The 25,487-nt window shown below is 45.8% G+C and overlaps 2 protein-coding genes across 2 annotated transcripts in view; one reads left to right on the top strand and one right to left on the bottom strand.

Annotated features, from left to right (window-relative positions):
* Nucleotides 1–7,300: 7,300 nt before the first annotated feature.
* si:dkey-69o16.5 (peptidase E) lies at nucleotides 7,301–12,756 on the top strand. The gene is made up of 9 exons (XM_020473432.2): nucleotides 7,301–7,546; nucleotides 8,942–9,038; nucleotides 9,697–9,785; nucleotides 10,287–10,361; nucleotides 10,598–10,677; nucleotides 11,578–11,751; nucleotides 11,977–12,036; nucleotides 12,109–12,191; nucleotides 12,394–12,756. The coding sequence occupies exons 2-9, from the start codon at nucleotides 8,944–8,946 to the stop codon at nucleotides 12,458–12,460; spliced, it is 723 nt and encodes a 240-aa protein (XP_020329021.1). The 5' UTR covers nucleotides 7,301–7,546; nucleotides 8,942–8,943; the 3' UTR covers nucleotides 12,461–12,756.
* Nucleotides 12,757–12,934: 178 nt separating this feature from the next.
* The window catches only part of LOC109881272 (integrin alpha-V), a 69,030-nt gene continuing 56,477 nt past the window's right edge, over nucleotides 12,935–25,487 (bottom strand). Inside the window, exons 28-30 of the mRNA XM_031801624.1 lie at nucleotides 21,057–21,167; nucleotides 14,828–14,947; nucleotides 12,935–13,939 (exon numbers count right to left, since the gene is read on the bottom strand). Of these exons, the coding sequence (XP_031657484.1) occupies nucleotides 13,841–13,939; nucleotides 14,828–14,947; nucleotides 21,057–21,167 (330 nt within the window). The 3' untranslated portion in view covers nucleotides 12,935–13,840. The remainder of the gene's footprint in view (nucleotides 13,940–14,827; nucleotides 14,948–21,056; nucleotides 21,168–25,487) is intronic.

Genomic DNA, 25,487 nt, shown 5'->3' with positions numbered 1-25,487 from the left:
CCCCCATAGAGACTGCCAGAGGACCAGACAGCATGCCCTCCGATTTGACGCACTGAACTCTGTCTGCAAAGTAATTGGTGAACCAGGCAAGGCAGTCATCCGAAAAACCGAGGCTCCTGAGTCTGCCGATAAGAATATGGTGATTGACAGAGTCGAAAGCCTTGGCAAGGTCGATGAAGACGGCTGCACAGTACTGTCTTTTATCGATGGCGGTTATGATATCGTTGAGTACCTTGAGTGTGGCTGAGGTGCACCCATGACCGGCTCGGAAACCAGATTGCACAGTGGAGAAGGTGCGGTGGGATTCGAGATGGTCAGTGACCTGTTTGTTGACTTGGCTTTCGAAGACCTTAGATAGGCAGGGCAGGATGGATATAGGTCTGTAACAGTTTGGGTCCAGGGTGTCTCCCCCTTTGAAGAGGGGGATGACTGCGGCAGCTTTCCAATCCTTGGGGATCTCAGACGAGATGAAAGAGAGGTTGAACAGGCTGGTAATAGGGGTTGCGACAATGGTGGCAGATAGTTTCAGAAATAGAGGGTCCAGATTGTCAAGCCCAGCTGATTTGTACGGGTCCAGGTTTTGCAGCTCTTTCAGAACATCTGCTATCTGGATTTGGTTAAAGGAGAACCTCGAGAGGCTTGGGCGAGGAGCTGCGGGGGGGGCGGAGCTGTTGGCCGAGGTTGAAGGTTGAAGTAGCATGGCCAGCCGTTGAGAAATGCTTATTGAAGTTTTCGATAATCATGGATTTATCAGTGGTGACCGTGTTACCTAGCCTCAGTGCAGTGGGCAGCTGGGAGGAGGTGCTCTTGTTCTCCATGGACTTCACGGTGTCCCAGAACTTTTTGGAGTTGGAGCTACAGGATGCAAACTTCTGCCTGAAGAAGCTGGCCTTAGCTTTCCTGACTGACTGCGTGTATTGGTTCCGGACTTCCCTGAACAGTTGCATATCATGGGGACTATTCGATGCTATTGCAGTCCGCCACAGGATGTTTTTGTGCTGGTCGAGGGCAGTCAGGTCTGGGGTGAACCAAGGGCTGTATCTGTTCTTAGTTCTGCATTTTTTGAACGGAGCATGCTTATCTAAAATGGTGAGGAAGTTACTTTTAAAGAATGACCAGGCATCCTCAACTGACGGGATGAGGTCAATGTCCTTCCAGGATACCCGGGCCAGGTCGATTAGAAAGGCCTGCTCACAGAAGTGTTTTAGGGAGCGTTTGACAGTGATGAGGGGTGGTCGTTTGACTGCGGCTCCGTAGCGGATACAGGCAATGAGGCAGTGATCGCTGAGATCCTGGTTGAAGACAGCGGAGGTGTATTTGGAGGGCCAGTTGGTCAGGATGACGTCTATGAGGGTGCCCTTGTTTACAGAGTTAGGGTTGTACCTGGTGGGTTCCTTGATGATTTGTGTGAGATTGAGGGCATCTAGCTTAGATTGTAGGACTGGCGGGGTGTTAAGCATATCCCAGTTTAGGTCACCTAACAGAACAAACTCTGAAGCTAGATGGGGGGCGATCAATTCACAAATGGTGTCCAGGGCACAGCTGGGAGCTGAGGGGGGTCGGTAGCAGGCGGCAACCGTGAGAGACTTATTTCTGGAGAGAGTAATTTTCAAAATTAGTAGTTCGAACTGTTTGGGTATGGACCTGGAAAGTATGACATTACTTTGCAGGCTATCTCTGCAGTAAACTGCAACTCCTCCCCCTTTGGCAGTTCTATCTTGACGGAAGATGTTATAGTTGGGTATGGAAATCTCTGGATTTTTGGTGGCCTTCCTGAGCCAGGATTCAGACACAGCAAGGACATCAGGGTTAGCAGAGTGTGCTAAAGCAGTGAGTAAAACAAACTTAGGGAGGAGGCTTCTGATGTTGACATGCATGAAACCAAGGCTTTTTCGATCACAGAAGTCAACAAATGAGGGTGCCTGGGGACATGCAGGGCCTGGGTTTACCTCCACATCACCCGCGGAACAGAGAAGGAGTAGTATGAGGGTGCGGCTAAAGGCTATCAAAACTGGTCGCCTAGAGCGTTGGGGACAGAGAATAAGAGGAGCAGGTTACTGGGCATGGTAGAATATATTCAGGGCATAATGCGCAGACAGGGGTATGGTGGGGTGCGGGTACAGCGGAGGTAAGCCCAGGCACTGGGTGATGATGAGAGAGGTTGTATCTCTGGACATGCTGGTAGTAATGGGTGAGGTCACCGCATGTGTGGGAGGTGGGACAAAGGAGTTATCAGGGGCATGAAGAGTGGAACTAGGGGCTCCATTGTGAACTAAAACAATGATAACTAACCTGAACAACAGTATACAAGGCATATTGACATTTGAGAGAAACATACAGCGAGGCATGCAGTAATCACAGGTGTTGAATTGGGAAAGCTAGCTAAAACAGTAGGTGAGACAACAGCTAATCAGCTAGCACAACAACAGCAGGTAAAATGGCGTAGACTAGGCAACGGGGCCAACAGATAAAACAAACAAGCAGAATGGAGTACCGTGATTAATGGACAGTCCAGCGTGCATCAGCTATGTAGCCAAGAGATCAGTGTCCAGGGGGCAGCGGTGGATGGGGCAGGGAAGCTGGACTGGCGAGTGTTATCCAGGTTAAAAAAAACTAACAATGACTAAATAGCTTGTAGCTAGTTAGCTGGTTAGCTTCTGGAGGTTCTTGAGTGTGTTCTAAAAATAAAAAAATAATAGCGATTCCGTATCACATTGGGTGAGGCAGGTTTCCGGAAGGTATAAACAAATTAAAAGTCAAAAGAGATAGAAAGTAAATATGGGTCCGGTAAGCGTTTGGGACGCGGCGATTCAGGCGGTTAGCAGGCCTGTGCTAACAAGCTAACAGTTTGTAGGCCCGGGCTAGACAAGGTAGCAGTTAGCGGACCGGAGCTGGACAAGCTAGCAGTTAGCAGGCCGAATTAGCAAGCAGGGAGATAGTGAGGGCTAGAGAGTTAGCCTTTGGGGGACGTCGCGATGGGGTGAGTCTGTTTATTCCTCTTCATGCGATGACATCGATAGACCGGTCGTGGGCCCGGGTATTGTAGCTCAGGAGTATGCTACGGCCGGGCTAGCTTCAAGCTAAGTGGGTGGAAACGCTAGCCAGGAGTAACCCGGGGTTGCGGTTTAGCTAGATAGCTAGTTGCTGAAAAATCCAGCTGAAAGATGTTCCGTTTGCGATGGGAATCCGGGGATGAATCCGGGGATGAAAAATAAATAGGTCCGTTATGCTCTGGTTAGAGTCGCGTTGTACGAACAGGCGACAGCTTTCCGAACTACAGGTTAGCTGATGACCGGTTAGCTGAAGACCGCTAGCATACCCGCTGGTTAGCTGGCTAGCTTCAGTTGAGGGGTCCCGAAGTAAATATAAATACTTTAGGAAAAATAGCTACATTGGGTGAGTCGGGTTGCAGGAGAGTATTTGGAAGCTTAGGGTTTAGCAAAATGTTTTCAAAGAGATATGTGGAGAAAATATGTAAAAAATATGTAAAAAACGAAAAAGAAACGATAAATACAGGGACACGACAGGACAGGACGACTTACTGCTACGCCATCTTGGCACTCACAGTGATATCCTATTCCCTATATAGAGCCAGGCCAGTCCTGCTTCCTTACTAAATACTGCTCCCCCCTCAAAACAGTCCTGCTTCCTGACTAAATACTGCTCCACCCTCCACCCAGTCCTGCTTCCTTACTAAATACTACTCCCCCCTCAAACCAGTCCTACTTCCTTACTAAATACTGCTCCCCCCTCAAACCAGTCCTGCTTCCTGACTAAATACTGCTCCACCGTCCACCCAGTCCTGCTTCCTTACTAAATACTGCTCCCCCCTCAAACCAGTCCTGCTTCCTTACTAAATATTGCTCCCCCCTCAAACCAGTCCTGCTTCCTGACTAAATACTGCTCCACCCTCAAACCAGTCCTGCTTCCTTAGTAAATACTGCTCCCCCCTCCACCCAGTCCTGCTTCCTTACTAAATACTGCTCCACCCTCCACCCAGTCCTGCTTCCTTACTAAATACTGCTCCACCCTCCACCCAGTCCTGCTTCCTTAATAAATACTGCTCCACCCTCCATCCAGTCCTGCTTCCTAAATAAATACTGCTCCACCCTCCATCCAGTCCTGCTTCCTTAATAAAAACTGCTCCACCCTCTACCCAATCCTGCTTCCTTACTAAATACTGCTCCACCCTCCACCCAGTCCTGCTTCCTTAGTAAATACTGCTCCACCCTCCACCCAGTCCTGCTTCCTTAATAAATACTGCTCCACACTCCATCCAGTCCTGCTTCCTTACTAAATACTGCTCCACCCTCCACCCAGTCCTGCTTCCTTAATAAATACTGCTCCACCCTCCACCCAGTCCTGCTTCCTTAGTAAATACTGCTCCACCCAGTCCTGCTTCCTTACTAAATACTGCTCCACCCTCCACCCAGTCCTGCTTCCTTAATAAATACTGCTCCACCCTCCACCCAGTCCTGCTTCCTTACTAAATACTGCTCCACCCTCCATCCAGTCCTGCTTCCTTAATAAATACTGCTCCACCCTCCACCCAGTCCTGCTTCCTTACTAAACACTGCTCCACCCTCCACCCAGTCCTGCTTCCTTAATAAATACTGCTCCACCCTCCACCCAGTCCTGCTTCCTTACTAAATACTGCTCCACCCTCCACCCAGTCCTGCTTCCTTACTAAATACTGCTCCACCCTCCACCCAGTCCTGCTTCCTTAATAAAAACTGCTCCACCCTCCACCCAGTCCTGCTTCCTTAGTAAATACTGCTCCACCCAGTCCTGCTTCCTTACTAAATACTGCTCCACCCTCCATCCAGTCCTGCTTCCTTAATAAATACTGCTCCACCCTCCATCCAGTCCTGCTTCCTAAATAAATACTGCTCCACCCTCCATCCAGTCCTGCTTCCTTAATAAATACTGCTCCACCCTCCACCCAATCCTGCTTCCTTAATAAATACTGCTCCACCCTCCACCCAGTCCTGCTTCCTTACTAAATACTGCTCCACCCTCCACCCAGCCCTGCTTCCTTAGTAAATACTGCTCCACCCTCCACCCAGTCCTGCTTCCTTAATAAATACTGCTCCTCCCTCCACCCAGTCCTGCTTCCTTAGTAAATACTGCTCCACCCAGTCCTGCTTCCTTAATAAATACTGCTCCTCCCTCCACCCAATCCTGCTTCCTTACTAAATACTGCTCCACCCTCCACCCAGCCCTGCTTCCTAACTAAATACTGCTCCACCCTCCACCCAGTCCTGCTTCCTTAATAAATACTGCTCCTCCCTCCACCCAGTCCTGCTTCCTTACTAAATACTGCTCCACCCTCCACCCAGTCCTGCTTCCTTACTAAATACTGCTCCACCCTCCACCCAGTCCTGCTTCCTTAATAAATACTGCTCCTCCCTCCACCCAGTCCTGCTTCCTTACTAAATACTGCTCCACCCTCCACCCAGTCCTGCTTCCTTACTAAATACTGCTCCTCCCTCCACCCAGTCCTGCTTCCTTACTAAATACTGCTCCACCCTCCACCCAGTCCTGCTTCCTTACTAAATACTGCTCCTCCCTCCACCCAGTCCTGCTTCCTTACTAAATACTGCTCCACCCTCCACCCAGTCCTGCTTCCTTACTAAATACTGCTCCACCCTCCACCCAGTCCTGCTTCCTTACTAAATACTGCTCCACCCTCCACCCAGTCTGTAACGTTACAAAATGTGGAAAAAGTCAAGGGGTTTGAATACTTTCCGAATGCACTGTACCTGCAGACACAGCACCACTCAAAGACTGGAATTTGATACTCCTGGTATTGGATATAGGAGTAGAGGTAGATATGTATAAGAGTAGAGGTAGATATGTATAGGAGTAGAGGTAGATGTGTATAGGAGTAGAGGTAGATGTGTATAGGAGTAGAGGTAGATATGTATAAGAGTAGAGGTAGATGTGTATAGGAGTAGAGGTAGATGTGTATAGGAGTAGAGGTAGATGTGTATAGGAGTAGAGGTAGATGTGTATAGGAGTAGAGGTAGATGTGTATAGGAGTAGAGGTAGATGTGTATAGGAGTAGAGGTAGATGTGTATAGGAGTAGAGGTAGATATGTATAGGAGTAGAGGTAGATGTGTATAGGAGTAGAGGTAGATGTGTATAGGAGTAGAGGTAGATGTGTATAGGAGTAGAGGTAGATGTGTATAGGAGTAGAGGTAGATGTGTATCGGGGAAAGGGTAACTAGGCATCAGGATATTTAATAAACAGAGCAGCAGCATATATGATGATTATATGTGAGTGTGTGTGTAGAGTCAGTATAAATGTGTGTGTTGGAGTGTCAGGGTGTGTGAGTGCGTTATGTGTGTGTTGGGGGTGTCAGTGTGTGTGACTGTGTAGAGTCCTGTGTGTGAAATATAAGGGTCACCCTAGAGTCTGCGTGGCCATTCTGTCAGCTATTTAGAAGACTTATGGCATGGGGATAGACGCTGTTCAGGAGCCTGTTGGTGTCAGACCTGATGCACCGGTACTTTGCCTTGCGGAAGCAGAGAACAGTCTATGGCTTGAGTGCTTCTGTTATGGGGGAAAAGTCCACAATGAAACTGACATTAAATGTGAAGAATTATACATTGTTGGCCATCAAGTAGGCCAATTCATTTCTATGCCATTGTAGGCTCCTGTAGCCTACCGTTTCACCCAATAAATATGTTCAAATTAATGGTTCTCCCGATACGGAAGAAAATACCATCATTGTATAATTTAAAATTCAAAGTGCTAAAGTACAGAGCCAAAACAACAAGAAATGTGTCACTGTCCCAATACTTTTGGAGCTCACTGTAGCTCCATTCTTGTCTTTTTTATTTTATTTCTCTTGTGTTCCTATTTTATTTTATTATTCTTTTAAAACTATTCATCTTTGGGAAGTGGTCGTAAGCAAACATTTCACGGTATAGTCTCTACACAAGTTGTATTTGGCGCATCTTGACCAACACAATTTGATTCGACGTTCGACTCTCAAGTGCGCGACATACGTCATCAATTTGGGGGCACCAGGCGTGTCAGTATATCCGCCTCTCGCTATTGATGCTGCGTGAGAATCAACTGGGAACTCGGGAATATCCGAAATCACTGCTTTCAAGACAACTGGAAACTTGGATAGAAACTAGCTCCGATTGGGAAAATTGGTTTTGAACAGTCATTTAACTTGCAATTCCAATGCGGAAACTCGGGCATCTTTTTTAGAACTTTCTGACCCGAAGATCGCCGTGTTTTTCCGATTTCCCAGATGTCCTGAAAGCACCATGAGACATAAGGCTTGTCATGTGATTTATCAGCTGACCCCTTTTCTACACACGGTAACAGCGTGAGAAAACTCTTCTCCAAACAGAGACCCTTGACGCAAAATTACAGCTTTGTAGCCTACATTTGAACATTTCCTACGAAACTGTAAATAACATATCCGGTCAAGGCTACCTATCGAATTTTAAATCCGTGTTGCAATCTGTGACCTGTTGACGCGCAACATTGTTTCCAATCATTGACCACAAGAACAATCGCCAAAGGTTTGTTGGATCGAAAGATTTCACAACCTTTTCGACAACCGGTAGATTTATCAGGAGAAGTAATCAGATTAGATGATTTAATGACTGTATGAGAGACTTGTCAGCGAAACAGATGGTTCGTTACCCGTAGTTGAACTTTAAACGGAGTCCAGGAAATTGAAAGGAATGACATTTGCTTCTTTATTCTGTAAATATGTCCACCACGATGCGTGTATATTCAACATAACTCACAAATAAAACTAGGATTTGTGAATATATTTAAATATTTAGTCAAATAAAACCATAATCCGCAAAAAAAATATATAACAAATTTAACCAATCGCCATGAATATGTAAAACATATATTTCACAAGTATTCACCATAAGTCACAAATAAAATAATGATATGTAAATATTCAACATAGCTCACAAATAAAACTACGATTTGAACAAATGTTGAACAATTTGTGAGCAAATGTTTAGAAATCTCTTAAAGTTTACATCTGTGGAATGTAAATTTGCTCGTTCAAAAAGTGTTTGTGGAGCTGTATTCTGTGTTTACACCATTTTGAGTCTTTTTCGCTGGTCGATGTAATACAATCTACTAATGTGGTCGATGTAATACAATCTACTAATGTGGTCGATGTAATACAATCCACTAATGTGGCTTCGGATGAGTCTGTTATCTCCATTCATTTGGATAATCTTTGTGTCAGGTGAAGTGCAGAGTGAATCAATGTCTCATTCAGCCATGTCTTGGGAGAACACTTTCTAGCTAGAATATCTAACCTATAATGAACAACTTTATGACTCATCTGAAACCACATTACTGGATTGTATTACATCGACCAGCGAAAAAGACTTCTCAAAATGGTGTAAACACAGAATACAGATCCACAAAGCACTTTTTGAACGAGCAAATTTACATTCCACAGATGTAGCGGTTAGAGATTTCTAAACATTTGCTCACAAATTTGTTCAACATTTGTTCAAATCCTAGTTTTTTTGTGAGCTGATTTTGAATATTTACAGATATTATTTTATTTGTGATTTATGGTCAATACTTGTGAAATATATTTGTTCATATTCACAGATTAAGGTTTAATTTGTGATTTTTGACATTTTTATTTTATTGAGGATTTTGGTTTTATTTAACAAAATATTTGTTTATATATTAAACAGATCATTGTTTTATTTGTGAGTTATGTTGAATATACACACAGATCGGGGTGAACATACCGAATAAAGAACACAAATCTCACTCCATAGACCTTGTACCTTGACGACACCTGAGGACACTTCCTGTTGATACACGGCCGGCTATGTACTGCAGAAGTAATCTTCGAGGTGTAGGAAGAGGTAGCCTATTTAACCTGAGTGAGTTGTAAACTTTTGATCAAAACCTTGTCTTGAAAGATATGAAGAGGAGACTTCTGCTCGTGTCCAACTCAACCCTGCACGGGGGAGGATATCTGGAACATTGTCAACAGCAGATCAAAGACTTTTTCGGAATGTAAGTATCTAAATCTTGACTAATCCATACCTTCAAAGTGCATGGACTACTCTAAATAAAATCACACCCCCTTGTACATGTCTCTAACTATGTCTCTAACTACTTAAACATGTCTCTAACTACTTAAACATGTCTCTAAATACTTATACATGGCTCTAACTACTTAAACATGTCTCTAACTACTTAAACATGTCTCTAACTACTTATACATGTCTCTAACTACTTATACATGTCTCTAACTACTTAAACATGTCTCTAACCATGTCAACTACTTATACATGTCTCTAACTATTTATACATGTCTCTAACTACTTATACATGTCTCTAACTACTTATACATGTCTCTAACCACTTATACATGTCTCTAACCACTTATACATGTCTCTAACCACTTATACATGTCTCTAACCACTTATGCATGTCTCTAACCACTTATACATGTCTCTAACCACTTATACATGTCTCTAACCATGTCTCTAACTACTTAAACATGGCTCTAACTACTTAGCATCTCCGTGGAATGCTTTCAACACCTTGTAGAGTCCATGCCCCAATGAATTGAGGCTTGGGAGGGGGGTTACAACTCAATACTAGGAAGGTGTTCCTAATGTTTCATAGAGTCGGTGTGTAACCTAACAGTGTAATGTATTTCTTGCAGAGGGGTGATGAGGATTTTATTCATCCCCTATGCACTGTGTGATAGAGATGGCTACGCAAAGACTGCCAGGGACAAGTTCAACAGTCTGGGTACGTCTTTGTACGCTGGTCCATTGCCTTACACAGCCTTACTGTTGTGTGTCTGGAATATCTCAGGCCCAATCCCAAATCAATTCAAATATCTCAGGCCTAATCCCAAATCAATTCAAATATCTCAGGCCTAATCCCAAATCAATTCAAATATCTCAGGCCCAATCCCAAATCAATTCAAATATCTCAGGCCTAATCCCAAATCAATTCAAATATCTCAGGCCTAATCCCAAATCAATTCAAATATCTCAGGCCTAATCCCAAATCAATTCAAATATCTCAGGCCTAATCCCAAATCAATTCAAATATCTCAGGCCTAATCCCAAATCAATTCAAATATCTCAGGCCTAATCCCAAATCAATTCAAATATCTCAGGCCTAATCCCAAATCAATCCCTAGACCCTATGCTTTATAGTGGGTGTAGTAAGGACTAGGTTGTCGATGTGAGACAGGTTTTGTCGGTCGTTCTAATGTGAGTGTTGTCTGTTTTGTCTTGACAGGTTATGAGGTGGACAGCATACACGAGGCCTCTGACCCAGTGGAAGCTGTAAGGAAGGCTCAGGGTATATTTATAGGTGAGGAGTGGACCTTGAGCTCAGACGTTAACACCTCATAGGGCCTCTCAAATATGAAACACCAAAACCATAGGCCTTACATACAGTAGGCGTCATTGAAGGAATACTATTGTACGCCTGTTACTGCAAGAGTTCAAGTAATCTACTACACACCAGTACACAGGTTGACTACGTGTTAAGAAGTTAACAGGAGGGTATACAGTGTAACAAAGTCATAACAGCTGTTCTGTCTATAGGTGGTGGCAACACATTCCGTCTGCTGAAATGTCTCTACGACAACAATGTGCTGTCTGAGATCAACAAGAGGGTTCTGCAGGTCAGACTGATATATATATATATTTTTTTTGAGCAGTGTTCCCCAAAAACCGGTCCTGAGGTACGACAGCTGTTCCACTCTGATAGCCGATATTCCAGAACTGGCACACCTGAATGGCTGGGAGTAGTTTATGAGTTTTGGGAAACACTGTGCCAGATTAAACTGCCATTTAGAGACAGCTGATATAGCCAATAGAGACAGCTGATATAGCCAATAGAGACAGCTGCCATTTAGAGACAGCTGATATAGCCAATAGAGACAGCCGATATAGCCAATAGAGACAGCCGATATAGCCAATAGAGACAGCCAATATAGCCAATAGAGACAGCCAATAGAGACAGCCAATAGACAGCCGATATAGCCAATAGAGACAGCCGATATAGCCAATAGAGACAGCCGATATAGCCAATAGAGACAGCCGATATAGCCAATAGAGACAGCCGATATAGCCAATAGAGACAGCCGATATAGCCAATAGAGACAGCCGATATAGCCAATAGAGACAGCCGATATAGCCAATAGAGACAGCCGATATAGCCAATAGAGACAGCCGATATAGCCAATAGAGACAGCCGATGAGCGTTCCCTACATGGGCTCCAGGGCCAGCACTAACGTCTCCACCACCTAACCCCTACAGTAACCATGGTAACTGTTATAACTCCAGGATGGTGTTCCCTACATGGGCTCCAGGGCCAGCACTAACGTCTCCACCACCTAACCCCTACAGTAACCATGGTAACTGTTATAACTCCAGGATGGTGTTCCCTACATGGGCTCCAGGGCCAGCACTAACGTCTCCACCACCTAACCCCTACAGTAACCGTAACCCCTACAGTAACCCTAACCCCTACAGTAACCCCTAACCCCTACAGTAACCATGGTAACTGTTATAACTCCAGGATGGTGTTCCCTACATGGGTTCCAGTGCTGGCACCAACGTCTCTACTGTCAGCATCAACACCACCAACGACATGCCCATCGTGTACCCGCCCTCCTTCAATGCCATTGGTCTAGTGCCTTTCAACATCAACCCTCACTTCCTGGACACGGACCCTAACAGCAGACACATGGGGGTGAGTTGTACAGTGTAGTGTTATATAGCAGAGCATCAGTATAATGAATGCTGAAAGTTGTAGGGCTGGTTTCTCTGACAAATATTCAGTGGTTATTTCTGAATGTAGATTCTCCATTAAATGCTTTTGTAGTCTGGGACAAGGTTAATCTGTGTCCCGTGGTGCCTTAAAGGATGCTGGTGTAAGGTCAAAATGTCACACTGTCTTTGTTTTTTTTCTCCCTAGGAGACACGAGAGCAGAGGATCATTCAGTACCACGAGGAGCCTGACACTCCATCTGTTCTGGTGAGTCAGAGAGAGATGGTATTCTACATAGTATTAGGCTATGCTTTCAGCTGATTGGTTGATTTGTCTTAGGGCTTGAGAGAGGGTTCCATGTTGCTTGTGGAAGGAAACAAGGCTACTCTACTGGGCACCTGCAAGGCACGGCTGTTCACCAGGTAACACCAATCATCTCTCTCACACAGGTCCTGTGACCCATGACCCCAAAAAAAGCACAAAACGAGTTTTAACAGATCAGAAGTTTTGAACACAATAAAGCAGGCTAAAATGTCTCTTTTTAATAGTTGTGTATGTTACCCAACGCTAATTAAATAACTAGGGAGCCGGTGACGAGTCTCACAGCCAGTGTTTGTGTTTCAGGGGGAAGCCAACAACAGACTTTGAATCTGGCAGTGACCTCAGCTTCTTGCTGACAGACAGACAGTGAAGTTGTACATCTCCGTTCTCCCCAGCAAGACTGATGCAGATCCCTTTTTTTTTTTTATCTTAATTGACTGGCCAAGTAAAAAAAAAGAACAGATTCTTATTTCCAATGACGGCCTGGGAACAGTGGGTTAACTGCCTTGTTCAGGGGCAGAACGACAGATTTGTACCTTGTCAGCTCGGGGGGTTTGAACTCACAACCTTCCGGTTACTAGTCCAACGCTCTAACCACTAGGCTACCCTGCCGCCTTTCAAGTGGAAATGCACTTATGTCAAAATAAATATTATTACCCCCAAAAATTGTCTTATGCATAAATTCTGTGGGGAGGGAGATATTATAATTTTACTAAGGTGAACTTAGATGATTTATGAAACAACTAGTTCATCAGATAACCTTTAGAGCACACTGATATTCGAGTTGTCAGAATCAGAGACGATAATGTGGCAACAAGTATGAAAGCAGGGCACAAAGAAATGCTTATGGGTTTTTAAAACATTTAATTCAGGAAAGATCAAAACGTTTGTCAGCTCAACCAGATATGTGGGGAAGGAATACATCATCAGTTTCAGTAATATTGTCTTTAAAAAAAAACACCCAAAAGTATGAACGAGGAACAACTTGAAATCAATTGGAGAAAAAAAAAGTCTGGTAAAATTACATTATTGTAACAGGAAACGTGCTTTAAGATAAATAATGAAGCAGTGGGTGATGGGTAATTAGATACTATAGTGCTCTAATGCAAAAACAAAACAAAAATTAAGTTCCACGTTGATTACCCAATATGGGTCAATTCATCCTTTTAATACACAGTGACATGCATAATCCTGTATCTGGAGTGTGGAAAATTGCCTGGGGATGTCATCAATTGCAGAAGCATAACATACAATACTCTCAACAATAAGTCCATATCCACACCTTGCAGTGCCCCTTCAAAAACCATTTCATTAACTATTGTCTTCAAAGACCGTACAGCATTGTAATTGATACCTCGCATCATCCTTGCAGTCTCGAATTCACATTGTTGTAGCAATTCATTTAAAACTGAAAGTCCCAAGTGCACTAAAAGATGCAGGACCAATAACCAGAAGATCGGGAGTCCTTTTTCAAATATGATTTACATTTTTATATCAAATCACTTGTTTGCTCCTCCCAGCCATTTCATACAGCAGTGTTGTCTAAGTATATGCAAGAGGAGTAGTAGACGACAGGGCTTCAGGATGCAGGGTACAGTGTGAGTATGATTATAAAGAGTAGATGGGACTGTGTGTACTGGTGCTATCTCATAGCGCTCTGTTCCAAAGTAGTGCACTACATAGGGAACCCATTCAGACGCAGGTTGTGTATTTACAGACAGCTACACAGGGTTTTGTTTTGGGAACCCTATCAAGCATCGGTGTTCCTGTCACCGTTCTCCTGCGGTGCCAGCTGCTCCTTCTCCGCACTGTCTTCCTGTGGGGGGCGTACCCGCTCGAAGAAACCCAGCTGGAGGGCGGAGGCACAGACAATTAGGATCCCCCCACCCCAAAAAAATCCTCTAAACATTTCTACATTCATGTGGATTTTACCATGATTGCAGATCAATCGTGAATAATGATGAGTGAGAAAGTTAGAGCCACCAAGATCATAGCCCCAAAACATGCTTACCTCTCACCATGACCAATAATGGGAGGTTAGCATTTTTTGGGAGGGTGGGGGTTATTTTTCTGGGTATCATTTATTGATGTAGTGTTCAGAAACATATCCTTACAATAAAAGTGATTACAAAATTAATTTCTATTGGACACAATATTTCCCGAAACAAACAGCAAATGCATCCAATAAGTTTGTAGAGACACAAGCTTGATGTAGTCATTGCGTGCTAGGAATATGGGACTAAATACTAAACTTTTGACTATAACACCTTCAAATTGGAAGGAGGGGGGGGGGGGGGGGGGGGGACTAGATACATAAAATGCTTTAATTTCATAACGGTCACACATATGTAGATAAGATGCAGAAATCTAGAACATTCTATACTGTTGCCTCAAATCCAGACGGTGGAGTAGCTTCACGGTCCAGATGAATACAGGAGGGGAGTGTATGTTATATATATTTTTTGTCGTTGGTGAATTGCAACTGTTAAAAACATTTTTTTTTAAATGGTTTGAAAGACAGGACTTGACAGGTAAAAACAATATGGTGGAAGCTCGTCATTAGGCTGGTCACTTCTGTCAGATCAGAGGGAGGTTTTAGATATAGTAGCGGAGGAAGCTGGTCACTTCTGTCAGATCAGAGGGAGGTTTTAGATACAGTAATGGTTGGAAGAGCCCAGGAGAGTGGAGAGAGAAACTACAGATTGGAAACTATTCATTGGCATGGTTGTGCGTGTACCTTGTACATGACGAAGATAAGCAGAGCCAGTAGCAGTAGTCCAGCGATCAGGGCCAAGGTCACCACCCACCAAGGGACCGGTTCAGGTTCTGATTTCACCCAGATCACTGACATACTCACCTGGAGGATATAATACACAATGAGACAACAGACCATTGAGGACACTATAGCAGGGTCCCCTAATTATATTACCAGCCACAACAGACCATTCAGGACCCTATAGCAGGGTCCCCTAATTATATTACCAGCCACAACAGACCATTCGGGACCCTATAGCAGGGTCCCCTAATTATATTACCAGCCACAACAGACCATTCAGGACCCTATAGCAGGGTCCCCTAATTATATTACCAGCCACAACAGACCATTCAGGACCCTATAGCAGGGTCCCCTAATTATATTACCAGCCACAACAGACCATTCAGGACCCTATAGCAGGGTCCCCTAATTATATTACCAGCCACAACAGACCATTCAGGACCCTATAGCAGGGTCCCCTAATTATATTACCAGCCACAACAGACCATTCAGGACCCTATAGCAGGGTCCCCTAATTATATTACCAGCCACAACAGACCATTCAGGACCCTATAGCAGGGTCCCCTAATTATATTACCAGCCACAACAGACCATTCAGGACCCTATAGCAGGGTCCCCTAATTATATTACCAGCCACAACAGACCATTCAGGACCCTATAGCAGGGTCCCTTAATTATATTACCAGCCACAACAGACCATTCAGGACCCTATAGCAGGGTCCCCTAATTATATTACCAGCCACAACAGACCATTCAGGACCCTATAGCAGGGTCCCCTATATACAGTGGGGCAAAAAAGTATTTAGTCAGCCACCAATTGTGCAAGTTCTCCCACTTAAAAAGATGAGAGAGGCCTGCAATTTTCATCATAGGTCCACTTCAACAAAATTAGAAAAAATTCCAGAAAATCACATTGTAGGATTTTTAATGAATTTATTTGCAAATTATGGTGGAACATAAGTATTTGGTCACCAACAAACAAGCAAGATTTCTGGCTCTCACAGACCTGTAACTTCTTCTTTAAGAGGCTTCTCTGTCCTCCACTCGTTACCTGTATTAATGGCACCTGTTTGAACTTATCAGTATAAAAGACACCTGTCCACAACCTCAAACAGTCACACTCCACTATGGCCAAGACCAAAGAGCTGTCAAAGGCCACCAGAAACAAAATTGTAGACCTGCACCAGGCTGGGAAGACTGAATCTGTAATAGGTAAGCAGCTTGGTTTGAAGAAATCAACTGTGGGAGCAATTATTAGGAAATAGACATACAAGACCACTGATAATCTCCCTCGATCTGGGGATCCACGCAAGATCTCACCCCGTGGGGTCAAAATGATCACAAGAAAGGTGAGCAAAAATCCCAGAACCACACGGGGGGACCTAGTGAATGACCTGCAGAGAGCTGGGACCAAAGTAACAAAGCCTACCATCAGCAAGGGCATTGAAGATGAAACGTGGCTGGGTCTTTCAGCATGACAATGATCCCAAACACACTGCCTGGGCAACGAAGGAGTGGCTTCGTAAGAAGCATTTCAAGATCCTGGAGTAGCCTAGCCAGTCTCCAGATCTCAACCCCATAGAAAATCTTTGGAGGGAGTTGAAAGTCCGTGTTGCCCAGCAACAACCCCAAAACATCACTGCTCTAGAGGAGATCTGCATGGCGGAATGGGCCAAAATACCAGCAACAGTGTGTGAAAACCTTGTGAAGACGTTTGACCTCTGTCCTTGCCAACAAAGGGCATATAACAAACTATTGAGAAACTTTTGTTATTGACCAAATACTTATTTTCCACCATAATTTGCCAAAAAATTTATAAAAAATCCTACAATGTGATTTTCTGGATTTAAAAAAATAGTTAGTTGAAGTGTACCTATGATGAAAATTACAGGCCTCATTTTTTTAAGTGGGAGAACTTGCACAATTGGTGGCTGACTAAATACTTTTTTGCCCCACTGTATATATGAAGTGGACAACAGTAGTTATATAGGATGAACCATGACTAGAATACAGTATATACATATGAAGTGGACAGCAGGATGAACCATAACTAGAATACAGTATATATACAGTGCCTTGCGAAAGTATTCGGCCCCCTTGAACTTTGCGACCTTTTGCCACATTTCAGGCTTCAAACATAAAGATATAAAACTGTATTTTTTTGTGAAGAATCAACAACAAGTGGGACACAATCATGAAGTGGAACGACATTTATTGGATATTTCAAACTTTTTTAACAAATCAAAAACTGAAAAATTGGGCGTGCAAAATTATTCAGCCCCTTTACTTTCAGTGCAGCAAACTCTCTCCAGACGTTCAGTGAGGATCTCTGAATGATCCAATGTTGACCTAAATGACTAATGATGATAAATACAATCCATCTGTGTGTAATCAAGTCTCCGTATAAATGCACCTGCACTGTGATAGTCTCAGCGGTCCGTTAAAAGCGCAGAGACACCAGGCAGGTCCGAGATACTGTTGTGAAGAAGTTTAAAGCCGGATTTGGATACAAAAAGATTTCCCAAGCTTTAAACATCCCAAGGAGCACTGTGCAAGCGATAATATTGAAATGGAAGGAGTATCAGACCACTGAAAATCTACCAAGACCTGGCCTTCCCTCTAAACTTTCAGCTCATACAAGGAGAAGACTGATCAGAGATGCAGCCAAGAGGCCCATGATCACTCTGGATGAACTGCAGAGATCTACAGCTGAGGTGTGAGACTCTGTCCATAGGACAACAATCAGTCGTATATTGCACAAATCTGGCCTTTATGGAAGAGTGGCAAGAAGAAAGCCATTTCTTAAAGATATCCATAAAAAGTGTCGTTTAAAGTTTGCCACAAGCCACCTGGGAGACACACCAAACATGTGGAAGAAGGTGCTCTGGTCAGATGAAACCAAAATTGAACTTTTTGTCAACAATGCAAAACGTTATGTTTGGCGTAAAAGCAACACCGCTCATCACCCTGAACACCCCATCCCCACTGTCAAACATGGTGGTGGCAGCATCATGGTTTGGGCCTGCTTTTCTTCAGCAGGGACAGGGAAGATGGTTAAAATTGATGGGAAGATGGATGGAGCCAAATACAGGACCATTCTGGAAGAAAACCTGATGGAGTCTGCAAAAGACCTGAGACGGGGACGGAGATTTGTCTTCCAACAAGACAATGTTCCAAAACATAAAGCAAAATCTACAATGGAGTGGTTCAAAAATAAACATATCCAGGTGTTAGAATGGCCAAGTCAAAGTCCAGACCTGAATCCAATCGGGAATCTGTGGAAAGAACTGAAAACTGCTGTTCACAAATGCTCTCCATCCAACCTCACTGAGCTCGAGCTGTTTTGCAAGGAGGAATGGGAAAAAAATTCAGTCTCTCGATGTGCAAAACTGATAGAGACATACCCCAAGTGACTTACAGCTGTAATCGCAGCAAAAGGTGGCGCTACAAAGTATTAACTTAAGGGGGCTGAATAATTTTGCACGCCCAATTTTTCAGTTTTTGATTTGTTAAAAAAGTTTGAAATATCCAATAAATGTCGTTCCACTTCATGATTGTGTCCCACTTGTTGTTGATTCTTCACAAAAAAATACAGTTTTATATCTTTATGTTTGAAGCCTGAAATGTGGCAAAAGGTCGCAAAGTTCAAGGGGGCCGAATACTTTCGCAAGGCACTGTATATATGAAGTGGACAACAGTAGTTATATAGGATGAACCATGACTAGAACACTGTATATACATATGAAGTGGACAGCAGTAGTTATATAGGATGAACCATGACTAGAATACAGTATATACATATGAAGTGGACAGCAGTAGTTATATAGGATGAACCATGACTAGAATACAGTATATACATATGAAGTGGACAGCAGTAGTTATATAGGATGAGCCATGACTAGAATACAGTATATACATATGAAGTGGACAGCAGTAGTTATATAGGATGAACCATGACTAGAATACAATATATACATATGAAGTGGACAGCAGTAGTTATATAGGATGAACCATGACTAGAATACAGTATATACATATGAAGTGGACAGCAGGATGAACCATGACTAGAACACTGTATATACATATGAAGTGGACAGCAGTAGTTATATAGGATGAACTAGAACACAGTATATACATATGAAGTAGGTAAAACAGTGTTAAAGTGACCGGTTTCCATATGTATGTACATAGGGCAGCAGTCTCTAAGGCGCAGGGCAGAGTACCGAGTGGTAGGCGGCTAGTAACAGTGACTAAAGTCCAGGGTAGGGTACTGGGCGGAGGCCGGCTAGTGGTAAATGTTTAACAGTCTGATGGCCTTGAGATAGAAGCTGTGAAGCGCCTGTACCTGCACCTTTGAAGCACCTGTACGGTCTCCGCCTTCTAGATGGTAGCGGGGTGAACAGGCCGTGTCTTGGGTGGCTGAGGTCCTTGATGATCTTCTCGATGGTAGAGGGGTGAACAGGCCGTGTCTCGGGTGGCTGAGGTCCTTGATGATCTTCTAGATGGTAGCAGGGTGAACAGGCCGTGTCTCGGGTGGCTGAGGTCCTTGATGATCTTCTCGATGGTAGCGGGGTGAACAGGCCGTGGCTGAGGTCCTTAATGATATTCTAGACCTTCCTATGACACCGGGTACTGTAGGTGTCCTGGAGGGCAGGCAGTTTGCCCCCGGTGATGCATTGGGCAGACCACACCACCCTTTGGAGAGGCCTGTGGTTGCGGATTGTGCAGTTGCAATACCACGCTGTTGCGCCTTCTTCACCACACTTTCTCTGTGTGTGGACCATTTCAGGTGGTCGGTGACGTCTACACTGAGGAACTCAAAGCTTTCCACCCTCTCCACTGCGGCCCGTCGATGTGGATAGGGGCACGCTCCCTCTGCCGTCTCCTGAAGTCCACGATCATTTTGTTGGAGGTTATTTTCCTGGCACCACTTCGCCAGGGCCCTCACTTCCTGTAGGCTGTCCCGTCATCAGGCCTACAACGGTTGTGTTGTCTGCAAACTTGATGATTGAGTTAGAGATGTTTGAGGTCACGCAGTCATGGGTGAAGAGGGTGTACAGGATGGGGCTGAGCACACACCCTTGTGGGACCCCCGTGTTAAGGGATCAGTGTAGTGGAGGTGCTGTTGCCTACCTTGGCCATCGTTATGTTTGGAGGAAAAAGGGGGAAGCCAGTCAGGAAGACTGGGACTCAGTTGCACAGGGCGGGGTTCAGACCCAGGGCTCTGAGCCAGCCAGCCAGCCACAACAAATCATTCAGAACCCTATGGCAGGGGTCGCCCAATAACATTCAGCAGTGGGCAGATTTTTTCCTTGAGCGGATGGTCAGAACACATAGATAATTTGTACACTGCAAACTGACCGCAAGAATCCCAAACAGATATAGAATGAGAAAAACGGAATAATTTCAAACCCTTGATAACGATGGGATATGATCACATATGACTATTTATGCGTGGGAATACTTGAACAGATTTCCTAAATTATAATCACTTTGAAGTCATTTCTATGTAGTCTTATGTTCAAGAAAGAAAATTATACAATAGAAAATACAGTGTACAAAACATTAGGAACACCTTCCTAATATTGAATTGCACGCCCTTTACCCTCAGAACAGCCTCAATTTATCAGGGACATGGACTCTACAAGGTGTCAAAAGCGTTCCACAGAGATGCTGCGCCCATGTTGACTCCAATGCTTCTCACAGTTGTGTCAAATTGGCTGGATGTCCTTTGGGTGGTGGACCATTCTTGATACACACAGAAAACTGTTGAGCGTGAAAAACCCAGCATCATTGCAGTTCTTTACACAAACTGGTGCGCCTGGCACCTACTACCACACCCTTTTCAAAGGCACTTAAAATCTTTTGTGTCTTGTCCATTCACCCTCTGAATGGCACACATACACAATCCATGCCTCCGGTGTCTCAAAGCATTTAACTTGCGTCTTATCCCTTTCATCTACACTGATTGATATTGATGTCACTTGTTAAATCCACAAGGGATCATAGCTTTCACCTGGATAGTCTATGTCATGGAAAGAGCAGGTGTTCCTAATGTTTTGTACACTCACTCAGTCACGCCCTATTGGGGAACCCTGCTCTATGGGCTCTGGTCAACAGTCGTGAGATATATAATGGCTGCAGTCATTTTAGATACAGACCTGGTTTATGATTGCTTCATGTGACTCACCGTAGTAGTGTTGGAGGGCAGCTCAGGCAACAGGTTCTTGTTATAAGGCATCTCTATGACGCTGAAGGAGGCGGAGGATCTCACGGTGAACGATCGGTTCTGGCTCTCAGTCTGGACGAAGAGAAACACACTCATCTATACCGCTCATCATCATGGGGCGGCAGGGTAGCCTAGTGGTTAGAGCTGACAAGGTACAAAATCTGTCGTTCTGCCCCTGAACAGGCAGTTAACCCACTGTTCCCAGGCCGTCATTGAAAATAAGAATTTGTTCTTAACTGACTTGCCTGGTTAAATAAAGGTAACAAATAAAAAATAAAAAAAATGGTTCAGCAGACATTTTGTCGTTTTCAAAAAAAGGTAGCCAACATAGTAAGCTTTCCTAGTTTTGTCCCATGTAGCTAGCCGAGTGGTCCCAGTCCAGTCTTGTCAACTCATACGGTTGTCGTCATTTACCACGATCTAGGACCACCAGGTGAGTATAGTTTTTACTTTAAATCGGCAAGTCAGTTAAGAACAAATTCTTATTTACAATGACGACCTACACCGGCCAAACAATGACGACCTACACCGGCCAAACAACGCTGGGGCCAATTGTGCGCCGCCCTATGGGACTCCCAATCACGGCCGGTTGTGATACAGCCCGGGATCGAACCAGGTTCTGTAGTGACGCCTCTAGCACTGTAATACAGTGCCTTAGATCGCTGCGCAACTCGGGAGCCCTAACCTGTACAGCGCATACCAAACATACATTATGTTACAACAATGTTTGTGTTCATCAGGGCAAACTGGAGCAAAATGTCTTCAAACAGAAAACTGCATTTCATATTGGACAGATGAAACATGGAGGTACTAACACATCTCGGACACCAGGCCAGTACCGTATCTAACCTAGGACACCAGGCCAGTACCGTATCTAACCGCGGACACCAGGCCAGTATCTAACCTAGGACACCAGGCCAGTACCGTATCTAACCGCGGACACCAGGCCAGTACCGTATCTAACCGCGGACACCAGGCCAGTACCGTATCTAACCGCGGACACCAGGCCAGTACCGTATCTAACCGCGGACACCAGGCTAGTACCGTATCTAACCGCGGACACCAGGCCAGTATCTAACCTAGGAAACCAGGCCAGTACCGTATCTAACCGCGGACACCAGGCCAGTACCGTATCTAACCGCGGACACCAGGCCAGTACCGTATCTAACCGCGGACACACCAGGCCAGTATCTAACCTAGGAAACCAGGCCAGTACCGTATCTAACCGCGGACACCAGGCCAGTACCGTATCTAACCGCGGACACCAGGCCAGTACCGTATCTAACCGCGGACACCAGGCCAGTACCGTATCTAACCGCGGACACCAGGCCAGTATCTAACCTAGGACACCAGGCTAGTACCGTATCTAACCGCGGACACCAGGCCAGTATCTAACCTAGGAAACCAGGCCAGTACCGTATCTAACCGCGGACACCAGGCCAGTACCGTATCTAACCGCGGACACCAGGCCAGTATCTAACGGTACTAGCCTGGTGTCCTAGGTTAGATACTGGCCTGGTGTCCGCGGTTAGATACGGTACTAGCCTGGTGTCCTAGGTATCTAACCGCGGACACCAGGCCAGTATCTAACCTAGGAAACCAGGCCAGTACCGTATCTAACCGCGGACACCAGGCCAGTACCGTATCTAACCGCGGACACCAGGCCAGTACCGTATCTAACCGCGGGCACACCAGGCCAGTATCTAACCTAGGAAACCAGGCCAGTACCGTATCTAACCGCGGACACCAGGCCAGTGCCGTATCTAACCGCGGACACCAGGCCAGTACCGTATCTAACCTAGGACACCATGCCAGTACCGTATCTAACCGCGGACACCATGCCAGTACCGTATCTAACCTAGGACACACCAGGCCAGTACCGTATCTAACCTAGGACACACCAGGCCAGTACCGTATCTAACCTAGGACACACCAGGCCAGTATCTAACCTAGGACACCATGCCAGTACCGTATCTAACCGCGGACACCATGCCAGTACCGTATCTAACCTAGGACACACCAGGCCAGTACCGTATCTAACCTAGGACACACCAGGCCAGTACCGTATCTAACCTAGGACACACCAGGCCAGTATCTAACCTAGGACACCAGGCCAGTACCGTATCTAACCGCGGACACCAGGCCAGTATCTAACCTAGGAAACCAGGCCAGTACCGTATCTAACCGCGGACACCAGGCCAGTACCGTATCTAACCGCGGACACCAGGCCAGTACCGTATCTAACCGCGGGCACACCAGGCCAGTATCTAACCTAGGAAACCAGGCCAGTACCGTATCTAACCGCGGACACCAGGCCAGTACCGTATCTAACCGCGGACACCAGGCCAGTACCGTATCTAACCTAGGACACCATGCCAGTACCGTATCTAACCGCGGACACCATGCCAGTACCGTATCTAACCTAGGACACACCAGGCCAGTACCGTATCTAACCTAGGACACACCAGGCCAGTACCGTATCTAACCTAGGACACACCAGGCCAGTATCTAACCTAGGACACACCAGGCCAGTATCTAACCTAGGACACCAGGCCAGTACCGTATCTAACCGCGGACACCAGGCCAGTATCTAACCTAGGACACCAGGCTAGTACCGTATCTAACCTAGGACACCAGGCCAGTACCGTATCTAACCGCGGACACCAGGCCAGTACCGTATCTAACCGCGGACACCAGGCCAGTACCGTATCTAACCGCGGACACACCAGGCCAGTATCTAACCTAGGAAACCAGGCCAGTACCGTATCTAACCTAGGACACACCAGGCCAGTATCTAACCTAGAACACCAGGCCAGTACCGTATCTAACCTAGGACACACCAGGCCAGTATCTAACCTAGGAAACCAGGCCAGTACCGTATCTAACCGCGGACACCAGGCCAGTATCTAACCTAGGACACCAGGCCAGTACCTAACCTAGGACACACCAGGCCAGTATCTAACCGCGGACACCAGGCCAGTACCGTATCTAACCGCGGACGCCAGGCCAGTACCGTATCTAACCGCGGACGCCAGGCCAGTACCGTATCTAACCGCGGACACCAGGCCAGTACCGTATCTAACCGCGGACACCAGGCCAGTACCGTATCTAACCGCGGACACCAGGCCAGTACCGTATCTAACCGCGGACACCAGGCCAGTACCGTATCTAACCGCGGACACCAGGCCAGTACCGTATCTAACCGCGGACACCAGGCCAGTACCGTATCTAACCTAGGAAACCAGGCCAGTACCGTATCTAACCTAGGACACACCAGGCCAGTATCTAACCTAGGAAACCAGGCCAGTACCGTATCTAACCTAGGACACACCAGGCCAGTATCTAACCTAGGACACCAGGCCAGTACCGTATCTAACCTAGGACACCAGGCCAGTACCGTATCTAACCTAGGACACCAGGCCAGTACCGTATCTAACCGCGGACACCAGGCCAGTATCTAACCTAGGACACCAGGCCAGTACCGTATCTAACCTAGGACACCAGGCCAGTACCGTATCTAACCGCGGACACCAGGCCAGTACCGTATCTAACCGCGGACACCAGGCCAGTACCGTATCTAACCTAGGACACACCAGGCCAGAATCTAACCTAGGACACCAGGCCAGTACCGTATCTAACCTAGGACACACCAGGCAGGTATCTAACCTAGGACACCAGGCCAGTACCGTATCTAACCTAGGACACCAGGCCAGTACCGTATCTAACCTAGGACACCAGGCCAGTACCGTATCTAACCTAGGACACCAGGCCAGTACCGTATCTAACCGCGGACACCAGGCCAGTATCTAACCTAGGACACCAGGCCAGTACCGTATCTAACCTAGGACACCAGGCCAGTACCGTATCTAACCGCGGACACCAGGCCAGTACCGTATCTAACCGCGGACACCAGGCCAGTACCGTATCTAACCGCGGACACACCAGGCCAGTATCTAACCTAGGAAACCAGGCCAGTACCGTATCTAACCTAGGACACACCAGGCCAGTATCTAACCTAGAACACCAGGCCAGTACCGTATCTAACCTAGGACACACCAGGCCAGTATCTAACCTAGGAAACCAGGCCAGTACCGTATCTAACCGCGGACACCAGGCCAGTACCGTATCTAACCGCGGACACCAGGCCAGTATCTAACCTAGGACACCAGGCCAGTACCTAACCTAGGACACACCAGGCCAGTATCTAACCTAGGACACCAGGCCAGTACCTAACCTAGGACACCAGGCCAGTACCGTATCTAACCTAGGACACCAGGCCAGTACCGTATCTAACCGCGGACACCAGGCCAGTACCGTATCTAACCGCGGACACCAGGCCAGTACCGTATCTAACCGCGGACACCAGGCCAGTACCGTATCTAACCGCGGACA

This window comes from Oncorhynchus kisutch, linkage group LG2 (assembly GCF_002021735.2).
Source record: "Oncorhynchus kisutch isolate 150728-3 linkage group LG2, Okis_V2, whole genome shotgun sequence".
Classification (NCBI taxonomy): Eukaryota; Metazoa; Chordata; class Actinopteri; order Salmoniformes; family Salmonidae; genus Oncorhynchus; species Oncorhynchus kisutch.
Note: the sequence above shows the minus strand (reverse complement) of the source record. Positions and strands in the feature narration are given on the sequence as shown.